We start from the raw sequence: 19457 nt of genomic DNA on the forward strand, positions 1-19457 counted from the left end.
TAACTACTGAATACAATACAAAATACTGCTCTTAACATTTAAAGCTCTCCACAACCTCACTGATCTCCTATAGACTTACACTCCTCTCGCTCACTCAGATCCTCATCTGCAGCTCTACTTTCTGTACCACACATCAGACTCTGTTCTATGGGAGCTTGAGCGTCTCTCATAGTGCTCCTCAACTCTGGAATTCTCTTCCCTCTCATATACATTAGCTCAATTCAATAACACATTTTAAAACTACCCTCAAAACATTTTCAAACTGGCATACCAATTGTGAACTATTACTGCCAGTTATCTTTGTTTGTCTTTCTTTGAACAGTGAAATGATACACTCAAGGACAAAAATAAACAATTTTATTGTATACAAATTGGCTTAATAATTTCTGAAAACATTTCACTCATTCCTTTCTCAATCTCTCTCTCTCTCTCACACACACACAATGTGGTTACTTAAATATATACAGGATAGGATCTGTAGTACTAGGGTGTTGTACCGTGTTAGCCATTATGAATGTAGAGAAAAGCCAAGCAAAATGACACCTTTTATTGGCTAACTAGAAAGATTACAATATGCAAGTTTTCAAGGCAACTCAGGCCCCTTCTTCAGGCAAGATGATTACATCTTGCCTGAAGAAGGGGCCTGAGTTGCCTCAAAAACTTGCATATTGTAATCTTTCTAGTTAGCCAATAAAAGGTGTCATTTTGCTTGGCTTTTCTCTACAGGATAGGATCTAAAATCCATGAAACAGAACTGTCTTACATAGCTTTTTCCATGTGTTGCCACTCTGTAATTTGAGAGTATTCACTCTGGCAATATGGTGCAGCCTTACTTTGTGGAAGACAGACACAACTAAAGACATGAGCATAAAATGATGGTTGTCAGTTTCAAACTGTGTTTCCTCAATGTGCTCCTTGAGAAAAAACACATCATCTGAACCAATCTCAGCCCGAACAAACTGATTGATCAAAGACACACTGACAGCTTGTTCTAATGTCGACTGTCGGATAACACGCTCAGCAACTTTGACCACCTTGACTGTACCCTCAGAAGGAATCATCAAACCACCTTTGTTTTTTTTAATGTGAGCAAGTGGTAGCTTTGATCATATGATGCCGGTACAGCATCTGTTACCAAATTAGCACGGAACACATCACAGTACTGCATTCTCAAATCCCGTCTAAGGGATACCTCCCACTGCTTCCTGAGGTGGACTTCTTTGGGAAACGTTCAAAGTTTGAGAAATGTTAACAGCTAACAATATCTACAGAGTTAGTGACTAAATATGTTTAGCCAAAACGTTGCTTGGAGGCTCACTTGAGCACAAAAATGCATAGCTTTGCTATCTTACCCTGGCGTAGCTAAAGTTAAGATTATAAAACGGGATTTTCTAATGGCCAAATATAACCAAAACAATTGTTCAGCTTTACCTATGAAATGTAATCCCCAGGGATCTGGTTTGGAGCGTACAGCGGTTTCTACAATCCCAAGCAGCACATGCATGAGGCATCTATCCATTACTTCACTCCACAGCAGTGCCACTCGCAATATGGCGGCGACGTTGACGTACGATGCTGCTGGTCATGCGGCGTCTAGTAATTCTATGTCTATGGGTCTGTCACAGCGTGCAGGATGGTCGCAATGCATCTTGGAAGTGAGGGCAAGCTACCGGATCGACGTCTACTGAAGGCGACGGATCTGTTTTTTTGCCGGCATTCCTGCTTTATGCACGCTGTTTCCTGCGATTTGTGTAGTTATAGCATACGATAGTAACTTTCTTTTATTTAGTCATTTTTCAGACGTTTTACACTTCACAGCAATAGACGTGTAATCCCGAACGGACTAAATTACATTCGTTTGAGTTTTGAGACAGATAAAGTGTAGCAACTTTAAATATGAAGGGCGTTACTTTACTGAACGCGGAGAAGAATTTCTCCATGAATTACGCCGAGGATGTTTTTTTTCTATCCTGAGGTGTTCTGCTCAATATAAAAACAGTCTATGCTGAAAGCCTGTTGCTTCAACTGCAGGAAATTCAAAAACGCACGGTGGCACTCTACAGTGAATTTTAGGTTTGGGAGTGACTTTGTGTCAGCCGGGTCCTTCTGAGCGGCTAGTCAAAATTTGGAACATACGTGATCGGTTCCTGTATATTGATAAGTAGCTCTGCATAAAGACCTTTGTACGGTTGTGACGTGGAGCCCTATACTTGGGCAGTACACATTCCACCTATGCACGGTGCGGTAAAGACAGCACCATGGCGCTCCTGCTCCATTTCATATGCAGGGGGCTGAGAACAGTAGGATTGGTGCTTTTCTATTATTGTTTTTCCATTGGGATTACTTTTTACAATAAGTGGCTCATGAAGGTAAGTCTTCCTGGTCCTCGGATTGTTTTGCTGACACAACTTGCATTTGAAAAGTATGTCCTGTGTTGGTGAGGTACCGTGGAAGGAAATGGGGTTTCTGAAGTAAGAGGTTGGAGAAAGTAATAACAAGAAAGCAGTGCAGTTGGGGGGTAGCCTGTTTTTTGAGGGTACTTGAAAGTAAATAGCATGCCAAGCTAAACGTCATAAACAAAATAGTGCTTTCCTGGACAGCATAAGTGTACGCTATCGTTTTTTACGGTTATGATTATCAATGTAATTTTTTGCACGTGTTTTCCGTAGTACTGTTCTGTAATTTAAGAAACCTGTAATGACCAGCAGTTGGATTAGAGCTTTCATATTATGTTTTACTGTATTCATTAAAACTTTTTACTTAAACCTTTGCCTTATCTATCTATTTTCTGAAGTGTATTGTATATAGTTTAATAATGTATAAAGATCTAATTATTTTTGTTTTCCATATGTCTGTACAGTGTATGCAAATTATATTCTTTCTTTGTGCTTTTCTGTGTTCTTGAAAACTGCACAAAATGTAGGTTTTCTTTATTCTTGGAAGTTAGTAATAATAAACAGTAATGTGTGAAATATGCCAAGCTTCTAAATTAATTACGTATTACCAAAAATGCCTGAAAAATGGCATGATTACAAACGGGTTACAAAATTTGAGAATATTTATATTATTTGTCAAATGATATTCGATTCAAGATAGTTATCATTGGACAAGTTTTAAAGTTTTTTACAGGTTTTTTGAATATATACTCGGATTGCACCGTTTGGAGACTGAGACTTGCTGACGTCATCCTTGCAAAAAAGGAGAAGCGACTGAGTTTTTGTTTTCTGTGGCGTGAGAGTTAATTAAAAATACGTTTAGCTCCTAAAAACTTTGCGTTTTGGTTGCTGCTAAGAAGCTCCTAGAATTTTTAAAACAGTTTTTCCCTTTAGTAGGGTTTTTTTTTTATTATTTTTTGTAATCTTCCACACAGGAGCAAAATGAGCTGAGTGTTTTGGGGAGCATTTGGAAAAGTGTCAGTGAGTGATGGCAGTAAGCAGCAGTAGCTGACACCAGTATCTCTGTAAGAAATTAGCTGGCATTGTAGTAAGTAACAGAAAAGATTCCTTAGTTGGGGGGAAAAGGCTGAGGCTGAACAGTTCTTAGTGGTCAGGAAAGTAGAGTCGTTAAGAGGGACATTGCAAGGGTACATTAATACGAAGGAATACAAATAGTGTGAGTGGAGAGCTTTTTTAGTAAGGAATAAGAGGAACACAAAGTTAGGAGAGCATACAAAGAAAAGTAAAGTTAACCTCATAGAAGGACAAACAAACCATCAGACAGTTGAGGGGGAGAATATTATAGGAGTTGAGAGATCAGAAAGTATAAAATAACTTGCAGTTCTTTTATCTTTTTTTTTTCTTTTTTGTTTCACCACTTAAGGTAAATGTTTTAAATAAAATTAAAAAAAAACTTTAATAAATTCAAAGTCAAATTTTATTAATGAGGTCAGTGCAATGGAAGGCCTATTGGATGTTTGGACTTTTTAGAGAGTGATTTGGAGAAGCCAGTCTTCTACAAGGGCAGGAGATGCTAAATGATCCACCAACTTAATCTCAGGGTCTCTGAACTGGAGGAGGATTTGGCTGGCCTGAGTTGTAGTAGAGAACAAGCGTGCCTGGTCTAGGTGTCCTTTAGAGAGAGAGTGTGCACTCCTAAGGTGGCACAGGAGGAGATTCTAGACCAGACAGGTTGAGATAGATGGGTCATGGTCATAAGGTGCAAGATAAAAGGTGCGCACTGTCTGGTGCATCCACCCCAGAGTTGAAAGTGTGAAAACCTTTTTCAGGTTATTGTGGAGCCAGATGATGTCTCTAAAGATTCTGAGGTGGTACGCAGGCATGAGGAACCCCAAAGGGCCACCTCAAAACCAGTTTCCAGAAAGAGAGAGGTAGTGATTGCTGGGGACTGAAGTATTAGTGTGATTGAAGCTCAGGTTAGCTCCAGAGTTGGAGAGTCTCACATGGTGTGTTGCTTTTTGTGTTGATAGGCTCTTGGCCAGAGTGGGGGTGGATCCAGTTGTCATTGTTCATGTTGAAACAAATGACATACATAAGGGTAGTCAGTCAGTTTTGCAATCCAAATTTAAAGAGTTAGGTGCCAGACTGAGGAGAAGAACTGACAAGGTATTCCTCTCCGAAGTTCTGCCTCTGCCACATGCCAGTCCAGGTAATACTGAGGAGATTAGAAGGCTTAATGCCTGGCTCAGATCTTGGTGCAGGGTAAAAGGGTATGGATTAATGGGGCATTGGGACTCCTTTTGGAACAGATGGGACCTATTCTGCCATGAAGGGTTACTTCTGAACCAGAGGGCACCAATGTGTTGGGGAGATGTACTGTATGAGTAGGTTAGTCAAGGATTATTTAAACCACATTATGGTGGGACAAAGTGTTTAGGATAGGCCAGGGTCAGAACTGTACATGAAGGAAAAAGCAATAGTGTGAAAATAAAAATGCATAGTAATGTAAATTCTAACCCAAAGTTTAAATGCAAAATGAGTAACACATTAAAAATAGCTCGCCTTAATGCAATAATTATTAAAAATAAAACAAGTGAGTTGGAATTGTATTTAGCAGAGCATAATTATGATATTATAGCAGTAACAGAAACCTGCCTAAAACAAAGATGGGGATGAGTATAAAATCTTTTTTTCTTTCGGCTGCACCCATTAGGGGTTGCCACAGCGGATCATCTTCTTCCATATTTTACTGTCCTCGGCATCTTGTTCTGTTACACCCATCACCTGCATGTCCTCTCTCACCACATCCATAAACCTTTGCTTAGGCCTTCCTCTTTTTCTCTTGCCTGGAAGCTCTATCCTTAGCATCCTTCTCCCAATATACCCAGCATCTCTCCTCTGCACATGTCCAAACCAACGCAATCTCGCCTCTCTGACTTGGTCTCCCAACCGTCCAACCCTCTAATGTGCTCATTTCTAATCCTATCCATCCTTGTCACACCCAGTGCAAATCTTAGCATCTTTAACTCTGCCAGCTCTGTCTCTTGCTTTCTTGTCAGTGCCACTGTCTCCAACCCATATACTGTAACATAGTTGGTCTCACTACCGTCCTGTAGACCTTCCCTTTCACTCTTGCTGATACCCGTCTGTCACAAATTACTCCTGACACTCTTCTCCACCCATTCCCCCCTGCCTGCATTCTTTTTCACCTCTCTTCCACAGTCCCTATTACTCTGTACTGTTGATCCCAAGTATTTAAGCTCGTACACCTTCGCCAACTCTACTCCCTGCATCCTCACCATTCCACTGACCTCCCTCTCATTTACACACATGTATTCTGTCTTGTTCTTACTGACCTTCATTCCTCTCCTCTCTAGATTATATCTCCGCCTCTCCAGGGTCTCCTCAACCTATCGCTACATATCACAATGTCATCAGCAAACATCATAGTCCACAGGGACTCCTGTCTAATCTCGTCTGTCAACCTGTCCATCACCATTGCAAATAAGAAAAATGCTCAGAGCTGATCCCTGATGTAATCCCACCTCCACGTTGAATGCATCTGTCACTCCTACCGCAGACCTCACCACTGTCACACTTCCCTCGTACATATCCTGTACAACTCTTACGTACTTCGCTGTCACTCCTGACTTCCTCATACAATACCACAACTCCTCTCGAGGCACCCTGTCATATGCTTTCTCCAGGTCCACAAAGACGCAGTGCAGCTCCTTCTGGCCTTCTCTAAACTTCTGCATCAACATCCTCAGGGCAAACATTGTATCTGTGGTGCTCTTTCTTGGCATAAAACCATACTGCTGCTCACTAATCATCACCTCACTTCTTAACCTAGCTTCCACTACTCTTTCCCATAACTTCATGCTGTGGCTCATCAATTTTATTCACCTGTAGTTACTGCAGTCCTGCACATCCCCCTTATTCTTAAATATCAGCACCAGTACACTTCTACTCCACTCCTCAGGCATCCTCTCACTTTCCAAGATTCCATTAAACAATCTGGTTAAAAACTCCACTGACATCTCTCCTAAACACCTCCATGCTTCCATAGGTATGTCATCTGGACCAACGGCCTTTCCATTTTTCATCCTCTTCATAGCTGTCCTTACTTCCTCCTTGAGAATCCGTTGCACTTCCTGATTCACTATCTCCACATCATCCAACCTCTTCTCTCTCTCGTTCTCTTCATTCATCAGCCTCTCAAAGTACTCTTTCCATCTGCTCAGCACACTCTCCTCGCTTGTGAGTACATTTCCATCTTTATCGTTTATCACCCTAACCTGCTGCACATCTTTCCCAGCTCGGTCCCTCTGTCTAGCCAATCGGTACAGGTCCTTTTCTCCCTCCTTAGTGTCCAGCCTCTCATACAACTCATCATATGCCTTTTCTTTAGCCTACGCCACCCCTCTCTTCACCTTTCACCTTATCTCCTTGTACTCTTGTCTACTTTCTGCATCTCTCTGACTATCCCACTTCATCTTTGCCATCCTCTTCCTCTGTATACTCTCCTGTATTTCCTCATTCCACCACCAGGTTCCCTTTTCCTCCTTCCTCTTTCCAGATGTCACACCAAGCACCCTTCTTGCTGTCACCCTTACTACATCTGCTGTAGTTTCCCAGCTGTCTGGTAACTCTTCACTGCCACCCAGTGCCTGTCTCACCTACTCCCTAAACTCAACCTTGCAGTTTTCCTTTTTCAACTTCCACCATTTGATCATTGGCTCTGCCCTCACTCTCTTCCTCTTCTTGAACTCCAACATCATCCTACAGACCACCATCCTATGCTGCTTAACTACACTTTCCCCTGCCACCACTTTGCAGTCTTCAATCTCCTTTAGATCAACTCTTCTGCATAGGATGTAATCTACCTGTGTGCATCTTCCTCCACTCTTGTACGTAACCCCATGTTCCTCCCTCTTCTTAAAATACGTATTCACCACAGCCATGTTCATCCTTTTGGCAAAATCCACTATCTTCTGACCTTCTTCATTCCTCTCCTTGACACCATACTTACCCATCACCTCCTCGTCTCCACTGTTCCCTTCACCAACATGCCCATTGAAATCTGCTCCAATCACCACTTTCTGTCTCTTGGGTACTCTGTTCATCACGTCATCCAACTCACTCCAAAAATCTTCTTTTTCACCCATTGCACACCCAACTTGCAGTGCATATGTAGTAACAACATTCATCATCACACCTCCAATTTCCAGCTTCATAATCATTACTCTGCCTGACACTCTTTTCACCTCCAAATCACTCTTGAAATACCGTTCCTTCAGAATAACTCCTACCCCATTTCTCCTCCCATCCACACCATGATAGAACAATTTGAATCCACCTCCAATCCACCTGGCCTTTCTCCCCTTCCATTTAGTCTCTTGCACGCACAATATATCAACCTTCCTTCTCTCCATCATATCTGCTAACTCTCTCCCCTTACCAGTCATACTGCCCACATTCAAAGTTCCTACCCTTAGTTCCACTCTCTTTACTTTCTTCCTCTCCTCCTCCCTCTGGACACATCACCCCCCTCTTCTTCGGCTAACAGTAGCCCAATTTCCACTAGCACCCTGTTGGCTAACAGTATTGGTGGCGGTCATTGTCAACCCAGGGCTCGACCGATCGGGTATGGAAATTTGTATTGTCCGCATATTGATTTGGCAAAATTTTACACCGGATGCTCTTCCTGACATAACCCTCCCCATTTATCCGGGCTTGGGACTGGCACGAAGAAACACACTGGTTTGTGCATCCCCTGTGGCTGGGTTAGGGATGAGTATAAAATAAAGGGTTAAATATTTTTAGGGAGGATAGACATAACAGAAAAGCAGATGGGGGTGCTGTTTATGTCAAACAAAATTTAAACGCAAGTCCTCTTCAATGGGGCAATGAGCCCCACATTAGTGAGGACACATGGGTTTGATGGAGAGCATTAGTGAAAGAGGCCTTATTTTAGGAGTGTGTTATAGGCCACCCAAAGCGGACAATAATTTCAATATACATCTTTTTTTAGTAACATTAAAAAGACACATTTTAGGGGGATATTATATTTATGGAGGACTTCAGAGAGAGAGAGGTTGGGAGCGTGTGCTGATACCATGTTGCCGCATCCACCACACACTGAACCACCTGGATTGGGACCTGAGTGCTGCGCAGATTTTAACTACCAAAATATTAATAAATAACTAGGATAATCTTGCAGACAGTGGAGTATAAAAGTAGCAGTTTTTAGAAGTAATCGCAGGCTCTTTTTTTAACACAGAATGTTTAAGCACCAATGTGGGATTAAGCATGGCTAGGTTTCTTGTTTTGTAATAGTCGGGCTTGAATTGAATATGTCACAGTGATTGAACCACTAGGTTCAAGTGACCATAATATAATACAGTTCTCAGTATTTTGGAAGAGTGTGGATGTAAAGAGTATAAGTGTTTAAATTTGGTAGGGCAAGCTTTGAGCAGATGCTGCAAAGTCTAAGGAGTATAGACTGGGATAAGCTTACAAGCAATTAAACATAATGCAGGACAAGTACATGCCTAAATTTGGAATTAGTAGGAAATTGAAAAAAACTCTGCTGTGGGTTAATAAGGAGTTGAAAAATAAGCTACAAGCTCTAAAACATTTATATAAGGAGTATAAGATTAATAACTCCAGTGTGAATCATAGGACATATGAGAACATCAGATCAAACATTAAAAAGGATATTAGGGAGACTAAAAGGCAGTTAGAGTGGAATATAGTAGATAAGGCAAAAGATGACCCAAAAAGATTTTTTCAGTATTTTATTAGTAAAAGAACAGTCAAGGAGGAGATGAAGTGCATCAGGAATAGTAAAAGGCGATTTAAAAAAAAAAAATACAGACCATGAAATATCAGATTCTTTAAATTTGCATTTTTTGAGGTTTTCACGTGAGGAAGTGGATATCCTCCCACTGGTAAAAGAGACTACTAAGGAGGTACTGAATGATTTGGAAATTGTACACAGGGAGAATAGATTAATTTGTCTGAAAGCCATCAAATTACCAGGACCAGATAATATTTACCCTTGAGTTATTAAGGAGGTTAGTGAGTACTTATATAAACCCCTGACACACATTTTTAGGAAGTCACTGTATACTGGGGAAATTCTGAAGGACTGGAAAATGGCAAATATTATCCTGTTATATAAGAAGGGTAACCAGAAAGATCCAAGCAACTATAGACTAGTAAGTTTAACGTGTATCATAGGTAATTTAATAGAAGGGATTATTAAGAACCAGTAAACCCCCGATTCTCTAAAGAATCACAAATCCAAGAATGGCAATTACTTTCTGTTCCCTCCAATCTTTGTAGGGATGTAAGATCATGGAGGGTGGGAGCGTCATGGGAAAGTTTTCATTTAATGAAAGAAATATATTTGTAGTAAAGCTGTTTCTTTTTGGAGCCATGACTCGTTTGGTTCTGGTGTTTCAGAAGCGCGTTGTAGGCGCCTTCGTTCATTGTTTTTATCCATGCAGTCTCGTTTTTGTTTTTCTATTGGTGTGTTGTTAGCTAGACGTCGTTTGCTGTTAGGAATCATACTCCACAGTGTGGAGTAGCTGACTGCTGGCACTGTCAGTAGTCACCACTACCTCAAGTTTAAATACATACACATATATAGATAGACGCCACATTCACTGTGTTTCCCAGTAGACACGATACGTGAGCCTTATTGCTAGTGGCAAAAGTGCCATTTAAACTAATACAGTTTGACGTGGAAACCGGGTTTTCTGATGAAAAAACAATAACGTTTAAAACAGTATCGTTTACATACAACAGATTTTGGTAAATCGTTTAAATGCAATTATTAATATCCATTTATACACTAATAATGGCAATTATTAAATAATTATAATTATTATTAACCATTCCTCCCATATAAGTAACATTTTGGGGACTGCCTTCACACTCCTCTCGCTCACTCAGATCTTGTAATTTGAGAGTATTCAGTCTGGCAATATGGTGCAGCCTTAGTTTGTGGAAGACAGACACAACTAAAGACATGAGCATAAAATGATGGTTGTCAATTTCAAACTGTGTTTCCTCAATGTGCTCCTTGAGAAAAAACATCATCAGGTTTGAGACATGTTAACAGCTAACAACAATCTACATAGTGACTAAATACGTTTAGCCAAAACGTTGTTCGGAGGTTCACTTGAGCACATAAATGCATAGCTTTGCTAGCTTAGCCTGGCTTAGCTAAAGTAAAGATTATAAAACGGGATTTTCTAACAGCTAAATATAACCAAAACAATTGTTCAGCCTTACCTGTGAAATGTAATCCCCCGGGATCTGGTTTGGAGCGTACAGCGGTTTCTACAATCCCAAGCAGCACATTATTCATTACTTCATTCCACAGCAGTGCCACTCACAATATGGCGGCGACATTGACATACGATTCTGCTAGTCATGAGGCATCTACTTATTCTATGTCAATGTTTAAATATGTCACCATGGCAACTTGTTGGCGTACACGCTTTACGTCAAGTTTAGTTTACAGGTTGTGTTGTGTAGTTTGGGCACCACTTACTGACTTTGGGATGCCGCTGGTTTTGACTGTCGGGCTCTGTGCGAGTGCGCGTGCGCTTTTGGCATGGGTTGTGTCTGGCGTCCGTGTATATATACAACCTTTGTAAACATTACTAAACAAAGGTTTTATATGCGGTGGTGTGTGCGTTCGGGCGGTGGTTGTATTGTGACCTGAAGTTTAGTTTACAGGTTATGCTGTGTTGTTTGGGCGCTACCTACTGAGTCTGGGAAGCCGCTGAGTTTGACTCTGGGGCGCTGAGTTGCAGTGCGCATGCGCTTCGATGCATCCGTCGTCCTGCGTCCGTGCATATATACAACTGTCGTTTAGTAATATAGATAAGATTGAGCAACACATAGCAAGAAGAGGAGTGTTATAAGCAGACACTCACTTGAAGATCAAAGGTTACGATTTGGAGTGTAAGGTCACAGGCATTCCGAAATATAGGATGGAGCCACTAATCTTATGTGTGTCATGATGTTAAGAGTGTTGTTCCACAGAGGTCAGTGCTAGGGCCGCTGCTATTTTTAGAAATGTAATAGGGATGCTCCAATCAGGTTTTTTTAATGTCGATACTGATCACCAGTTTCACGTTACTTGATTAGTTGATTTAGATATTCATACCAATTTTTTTTCCCCTTTTTCCCCTTAGAAAAAGTTACTCAAAGCTCCTGCATAACCAGGCACACAGATGCCTTGTGTCCTATACTGTATTAAAGTGTATATCTGTAATTAAACTACAGACCACATGTTAACTGCTAATGTTTTAGTGGGAAAGTTACATTCTGTTTGTTGTTCAATGACCATAAAATCCTAAAAAAAAAAAAAAACATATTTCCTTAAAATGAATAATTTAACTATAAAAATATACAAAAATATGTATCCATAATACAAATAGCATAAAAGAAAATTCTCATAATTTCCAGCTGTCCTATTGTTTAATTTTTTTAGTAATATACCAATCTGAAACAGGGCTTAATTAAAAAAGTAGTTTTCACCATTTCTCTAACAAAACCATAAACATAAGTGCAAATATACATGCACTGATATGCTTTAATCATTTTTAATAATTTTACTACAGCTTTTTTTACTGTTATAAATATACATTTACTATATACAGGTTTTTTCTTCTTCCGTGTATCAGCTAGAAATTCATAATTCTTGAGGTGTAATTATAAATGTGGATTTCCATTTTAATAATTTTGTACTTGTTTCTTACCAAAACCTATGCTGTATGACACACGGCACAAAAAAGCACAGTACAAATCTTGTAAAAGGTTGCAAATGTTCATAAGTTGTTTATCAAAACACATAAGACTAACATGCTAAACAAAGTTATAAGGAAAAGACTGATTTTGATGTTGTGATAACAAGCCTATTGTTTACTAAGTAGCAATTTCAAATTCGTCTTTATCTTTTCGTTTTTCCAACTGAAAATGTAAACTAAAAGCTTGTTGTCCAAACTCAAATGGTATCCGTTTCAATATAAAGAACAAAATTAAAAAGGTCTGAATTCATTAAAGTAGCTTTTCTTGCCGTTTATCTAATTGCACAGGATGACTTCTCTGATTCCTTTTTCTCAGTTAATTACTCCACTAATATTCTAATCACCTCTCATACTCTGGTAAAAACAAGCCTCAAAGCTGCTCTTTCTTTGCACTGCAGGAAGTTTACTGCAGAAAAAAAAAAACTACTGTAATACCTTACAGAAAGGAGCACTGCAACTAACATACCACAAGACTTAGAAATGCAGGGGCTGAAAAGATTATTTTTAGTGATCAACCAATTTGCCCATCACCAATAGTGAAAACTGGCCGATTTAGTTAGGCAGACGATCGATCGGAGCATCCCTATATAATATCCCCCTGCAAACTTACATTTTAATATCACTAAAAAGATGTACATTGAAATTAGTGTCTGTATTCAGTGGTCCATAGCATACTCCAAAAATAAGGCCTGTTTTTCTAATGCTTTCCAGATGAAGCTATGCGTCCTCGCTAAGATGAGGCTCATTGTCTAATTGGAGAGGACTTGCATTTAATTTCTGTTTGACATAAACATCAACCCCATTTCCTTTTCTTTTCTTTTCTATCCTTTCTAAAAATGTGTATCCCTCAGTTACTCTCATCTCCGTCTTTGTTATTAAGCCAGGCTTGAGCTATTGCTATAATATCATAATTATGCATCTCTATATACAATTCTAACTCACTTGTTTTATTTTTGATACTTCCAGCATTGAGGCAAGCTATTTTTAATGTGTTCATTTTACTTTTGCATTTAAATGTTGGGTAGAATTCACATTATGCATTTTTATTTTTACTATGTTGTTCGTCCCTTCATGTACAGTTCTAAATCTTTCCGGTCTTAAACTCCCTGCCCCCCCATAACCTAGTTTAAACAAGCCTCGACTAACCTACTCATAAGCCTCCACAACACATTGGTAACCCTCTGGTTCGGATAAAACCTGTTGCGGTGGAGCAGGTCCCATTTGTTCCAAAAGGATTCCCAATGCCCCATAAACCTATACCCTTCTGCCCTATACCCAAGATTTGAGCCACACGTTACACTGTCTCGCTAAAGGACATCCGAGCCAAGTCCACCAATTCTCTGCTACAACACAGGCCAGCAAACTTCTCCTCCAGTTCAGCGACCCTGAGCTCCAGGTGCTGGATCAGCTGGCATCCCCATGCAGATGTAACTCTATAGAAAAGTTGCTCCTCCAAGCCATCCTCTAAAAATCCTATTGGGGCTTGCATTGCATTGGCCTCATTATTAAAATTTGACTTTGAATTACTAAAATTATTCAACTTTTTATATATTACAAGTAAATGATTTAACTTAAATGGTATAACTAAAAACAATTTAAGCAAAAAAAAAAAAAAAAAATAGGTTAAAGAAGTGCCACAGTTATTTTACACAATTAAGCTCCTGTAATATTCTCCCCCTCGACTGCCTGCTGTTTGTCCTATTATGAGGTTAACTTTACTTTTCTTTGTGTGCTCTCTTACAGTATACCTTACTTAAAGCTCTTCACTCACAAAGTTTGTATTCCTTTGTAATAATGAACCCTTACACTGTCTCCCTTTAAACTGCTCTGCTTTCCTGACTGCTGAGAACTGTTCAATCTAGAAAAACATGCTTACAGAATATCCACTGCTAGTTAATTTCTTACTGTCTTGTCTGCTTCTACAGCCACTTGTGCCTGATCGGCTCCGAATTGCCTGCCTGCTTTAAAGCCAGCTGCTGGAATTGTTGTTTACGTTACTTTTAACTATTTGTCTCTTTGATACCAGTTACTTATTTATAGACATGCAGGTGTCAGCTACTGCTGCTTACTGCCCTGCCTCTCTGAAGGTAGTTTGAATACAAATAAGAGCAAGTACAAGTAACTTCCAAATGCTGCTTCCTCAAAAGTTAGCTGCTTTTGATTCTGTTCGGGCGAAAAAAAAAAAGCAAAAAACCCTGCTAAACAGAAAAAAAAACAGCTTTAAAAATTCCCATGGCTTGTTAGCCGCAACCATCGCATGGTTTTTAGGAGCAAAATTAAAAAAAAAAAAAAAACCACACATTAACTCAAGTCACAGAAAACACAACTTCTCAGCTGCTTTTCTTTAGTTTGCAAGGATCAGCACTTCAGTACATCTAGGTTTCCCTGTTGCTGATTTTCGTTTTTACTTGTATTCTGTTTTTTGCATTTTATTTATCCCATATTTTGACAGCCATTGTCCGCCCAACCTACCTGGAAGGGGGTCTCTCTCTGAATTGCCCTTCTCAAGATTTCCTTTTTTTCCTATAAGGATTTTTTTTCTTCTTGGGAGTTTTCCCTTGTCTCCTTACAGAGTCAAGGCTGTAGATCTGTCAAAAACATGGCATGTTAAGGCCCATTAAGACATTCTTTGTGTGATTTAGGCTACACAAAAAATAAGTTGTTTCTTGTTAATAACAATGATACTGTTAAATTACACCCCTTGTTAATTTATGCAAGGGTGTTTTACATTTACATGAGCAAGAACTTAATTTTATTCTTATTAGTTTTCATTTTAGTTATTTGCATGCCTTGCTTTTATATTTTATAGGACTTCCATTTTCCACTTTTTATGACCCTGGTTCACCTGATGATGATCTTCTTCTTGTCAGCTATCACCAGAATGTTTATGCACTGTTGGACAGGAAAAGCCCGTGTTCTATTCACGTGGAGAGATTACATGATTAAAGTGGCTCCGACTGGTGAGTGCATTTCTTGTTGTTTTTTCTTATGATCTGCTTTAACATTGCCTTGCTCTTAAGATTTTGTTTTTTAACTGTTTTATGTTTGCAGTTCGATGGCTCTAGTCTATTCTTGTGCTATCAGACCTTATTTGGCATTTTAGAATTGGTAATTCTATACTTGTAGCGTGGAATTTGTTTGGAGAAGTTCAGACTAATAAAGCTTCAAATTTTCAACATAAAGGGAAGTAGTAATAGTCATTCCCCATCAGTCCTTAAACAACCGACTTTATAAAACACTCCAGAATATATAGAAAAAAGAATAAAAATGTTTGGTGTGCAAAAGATTTTTTGTTTATCAATATTTTTCAGTATATTAAAGGTTATTACTGTCACATGTACAGATTAGAGTAACTAATACTATAACTTGTACCACTGCACCCTCAAGAGTTTTCTGTTATATGTGTAGCATGAGCTTATAAATGGATGTCCACAGAAATGTGTGAAAAATGAGTTTTGTCTTGTACAGGCCGGATTCCAGCAACCTGTGGCTGCTGCATGCCCAGCAAATGAGCTTGTAGATCGACACACAGTAGAACACGCACAGGAAAATGGGTGCTGAAAGAAGGCTTTGGGCAATGGTGGAGGTTGTTTCCACTGGGTTGATGCCTCCTGAGGTGCAGGTTGCTAGTCAGTGCAAGCGTTCTATCCTTGCCCCTGGTGAACAGTACCTGGTCCAGCCATTCCTACAGCTGTTTGGGCAGAAACAGTTGTTAAATCTCAGTCCCCTTGTGGATGCCACACACTTCTCCACTTTCTTATCTGTGGCATCATAGAAGGCCTTGAACGTCAGGTCTCCCTCCATAAGTTCCAAAACTGACAAGCCTCTTGCCTTTATCCTGTGGAATGGGGGTTGTCCCGTCCCATTTTTTGAGATCACCATAGGCCTCCATGGTGTTTTTATTGCTTGTGCCTAGGCTGTTGGAGACCTAGCCAAATTTGCGCTTCATTTTGTAGGTTGTGAACACCATGATGGCATAGCTGACATTGGTCAGCAGCCATTTGAAAATTTGTCCCCGGTATTGATCAAACTGAAGTTCTTTCTCTCTGCACACTAGTCAGCTGTCTCTTTGATACCTGGCCTGGTGATGTTTCTTGTTGAATCAATGAAGAGAATGTTACATTGTGCATATAGGCAGACATTTAAACAAAACAGGTATGGCGTGTTGTCTGACTTTAAACAACACCAATAGGATGTTGAAAAACTCACTAGAGGAGCACATAGAGTGGTAAAAAGGTTAAAAAAACAGCTTTGAATGAAGTCTTTAAACAAAAAAGTGCATTTTATTTAACCAAAAAATACATTGTTAAAACAAACATTTTTCATATTTTAGTAATAAATGACAAAATGTAGACATAAACTATATAATGTGTATGAATTCTTTAAAAAAAAAAAAAAAAAAACAACTCAAAACTCATCTGTTCAGGAAGGGTTTTAGCTCTACTTGACTTTATTACCCTTCTCTCAGTTTACCTATGTTGTCTGTTAGGCTTTTTCTCTGAATTTACTGTCTTAATCTTCTTTATTTATTTATCTGGTTTAGTACAATGCTATATACTGTATACCCTGCCGTTCTTTCTTAAACTCTGTGAAGTGTCTTGAGCATGGGCAAGGTGCTATATGAATAAAATTTATTATTATTATTATTAATAATGTGTAAAGCCTGAAGTGCAAAGATCAAATAAACACTTTCACAAAAGGTTCAAGGATGATACAATAGCTTTCGTGGCGCAGCGGTAGGAATTGCTGACTAATAATCAAGAGTTCAATACTGACTGCCTCATATATTTACCGTTTTGAGTAGTGAGTTGCTCTTATTGTTAATATTATACAATAAACACATTGATTTGTGTCTGTAACAGCCACTCTAAATGTATAGTACAGTGGAACCTCGGTTCACGACCATAATTCGTTCCAAAACTCTGGTCGTAAACCGATTTGGTCGTGAACCGAAACAATTTCCCCCATAGGATTGTATGTAAATACAATTAATCCGTTCCAGACCACACGGACTGTATGTAAATATATATATTTTTTTAAGTTTTTAAGCACAAATATAATTAATTAAACCATAGAGTGCACAGCGTAATAGTAAACTGATGTTAAAAACATTGAATAAACACTGAGAAAACCTTGAACAACAGAGAAAACTAAGTTTTAAGCACAGGGAAAAAAATGAACATTTGAAAAAATCCGTAATTTAATAAACCACCAAGAAAAGTAACATTGCAACAATGCACGCTACAAACCGATTTGCTGTAAACGGAAGTGAAAACAAAATCAAGCCCAGTGCATTCTTTAACTGCCTTCCTACCTTATGCGTCCAGCTCTCTCTCTGCGCTGCCTGTGTGTGTGCGTGTCTCTCTCGCTGCCTGTGTGTGTGCGTGTCCCTCTCGCGCTGCCTGTGTGTGTGCGCGTGTCCCTCTCGCGCTGCCTGTGTGTGTGTGCGTGTCTCTCTCGCGCTGCCTGTGTGTGTGTGCGTGTCTCTCTCGCGCTGCCTGTGTGTGTGTGCGTGTCTCTCTCGCGCTGCCTGTGTGTGTGTGCGTGTCTCTCTCGCGCTGCCTGTGTGTGTGCGCGTGTCTCTCTCTCGCGCTGCCTGTGTGTGTGCGCGCGTGTCTCTCTCTCGCGCTGCCTGTGTGTGTGAGTGTGTCTCTCTCTCGCGCTGCCTGTGTGTGTGAGTGTGTCTCTCTCTCACGCTGCCTGTGTGTGTGTGTCTCTCTCTCGCGCTGCCTGTGTGTGTGTGTCTCTCTCTCGCGCTGCCTGTGTGTGCGCGTCTGGCTCTCTCGCGCTGCCTGTGTGTGCGCGTCTGGCTCTCTTGCGCTGCCTGTGTGTGCGCGTCTGGCTCTCTCGCGCTGCCTGTGTGTGCGCGTCTGGCTCTCTCGTGCGCTGCCTGTGTTTTGAGCTGCCTGTGTGTCTGCGTCTGGCTCTCTCTCGCGCTGCCTGTGTGTGTGCGCGTCTCTCTCGCGCTGCCTGTCAGCGTCTGGCTCTCTCTCGCGCTGCCTGTCAGCGTCTGGCTCTCTCTCGCGCTGCCTGTCAGCGTCTGGCTCTCTCTCACGCTGCCTGTCAGCGTCTGGCTCTCTCTCGCGCTGCCTGTGTGTGTCTGCGTCTGGCTCTCTCTCGCGCTGCCTATGTGTGTCTGCGTCTGGCTCTCTCTCGCGCTGCCTGTGTGTGTCTGCGTCTGGCTCTCTCTCGCGCTGCCTGTGTGTGTCTGCGTCTGGCTCTCTCTCGCGCTGCCTGTGTGTGTCTGCGTCTGGCTCTCTCTCACGCTGCCTGTGTGTGTCTGCCTCTCTCTCACGCTGCCTATGTGTGTCTGCGTCTGGCTCTCTCTCACGCTGCCTATGTGTGTCTGCGTCTGGCTCTCTCTCACGCTGCCTGTGTGTGTCTGCGTCTGGCTCTCTCTCGCACTACTGTGTGTGTGTGTGTGTGTGTGTGTGTGTGTGTGTGTGTGTGTATCTCGCTCTCTCTCTTGCTCGCTGCACAGGAAATGCGTAGGGAGAGACTGAACATGTACAAACCGAAAGGGAAACTGGCTTGTTCGTATACCGAGTGTGTGATCGTGAACCGAGGCAAAAGTTTGGCGAACCTTTTGGTCGTAAACCGATTTGTACGTGTACCGAGACGTTCATGAACCAAGGTTCCACTGTACTTGTAAAAGTTATCGTTTTTTTTTTCTTTTCCATTTTTATTCTCTCATTCACGATCACAATACATACTACTGCCCCCTCCCCCTGGGATCTGACACTGTTACTTTTTATCTGAAACTGGGAATAACTGTAGATGTGAGTGGTGTTTGGAGACAATCGAACTGGAAATTCTCTGATCTGGATAGATAAAAGCTGACACATAAATGCTGGCGAATCTGCCTTATTCGTATCTCATTGTCACTTGATTTTTTTTTATTTAATTTTATTGAGTGTTCCTGCTTACGTTGAATTAGTATGCACCTTATGGCCCATGATGTCAAAGCCACACTGACAAAAAAACAGAGATGTAGGTATATCTATCTATCTATCTATCTATCTATCTATCTATCTATCTATCTATCTATCTATCTATCTATCTATCTATCTATCTATCTATCTATCTATCTATCTATCTATCTATCTATCTATCTATATGATATTTGGAATTTTTCATTTTATGACCTTATAGTACATTTCGGAAAACATTGTGGCACGGATGCTACATTATTCATATTATTCATATTCATTCGTATACCTTCTTGCGGTTG

General features: G+C 40.5%; 1 protein-coding gene across 1 annotated transcript in view; it reads left to right on the forward strand.

Annotated features, from left to right (window-relative positions):
• The first annotated feature begins 1645 nt into the window (after positions 1 to 1645).
• Positions 1646 to 19457, forward strand: part of slc35c2 (solute carrier family 35 member C2) — a 47558-nt gene continuing 29746 nt past the window's right edge. The window contains exons 1-2 of the mRNA XM_028811692.2: positions 1646 to 2369; positions 15036 to 15186. Of these exons, the coding sequence (XP_028667525.1) occupies positions 2259 to 2369; positions 15036 to 15186 (262 nt within the window). The 5' untranslated portion in view covers positions 1646 to 2258. The remainder of the gene's footprint in view (positions 2370 to 15035; positions 15187 to 19457) is intronic.

Source organism: Erpetoichthys calabaricus, chromosome 10, assembly GCF_900747795.2.
Source record: "Erpetoichthys calabaricus chromosome 10, fErpCal1.3, whole genome shotgun sequence".
In the NCBI taxonomy this organism is placed as follows: Eukaryota; Metazoa; Chordata; class Cladistia; order Polypteriformes; family Polypteridae; genus Erpetoichthys; species Erpetoichthys calabaricus.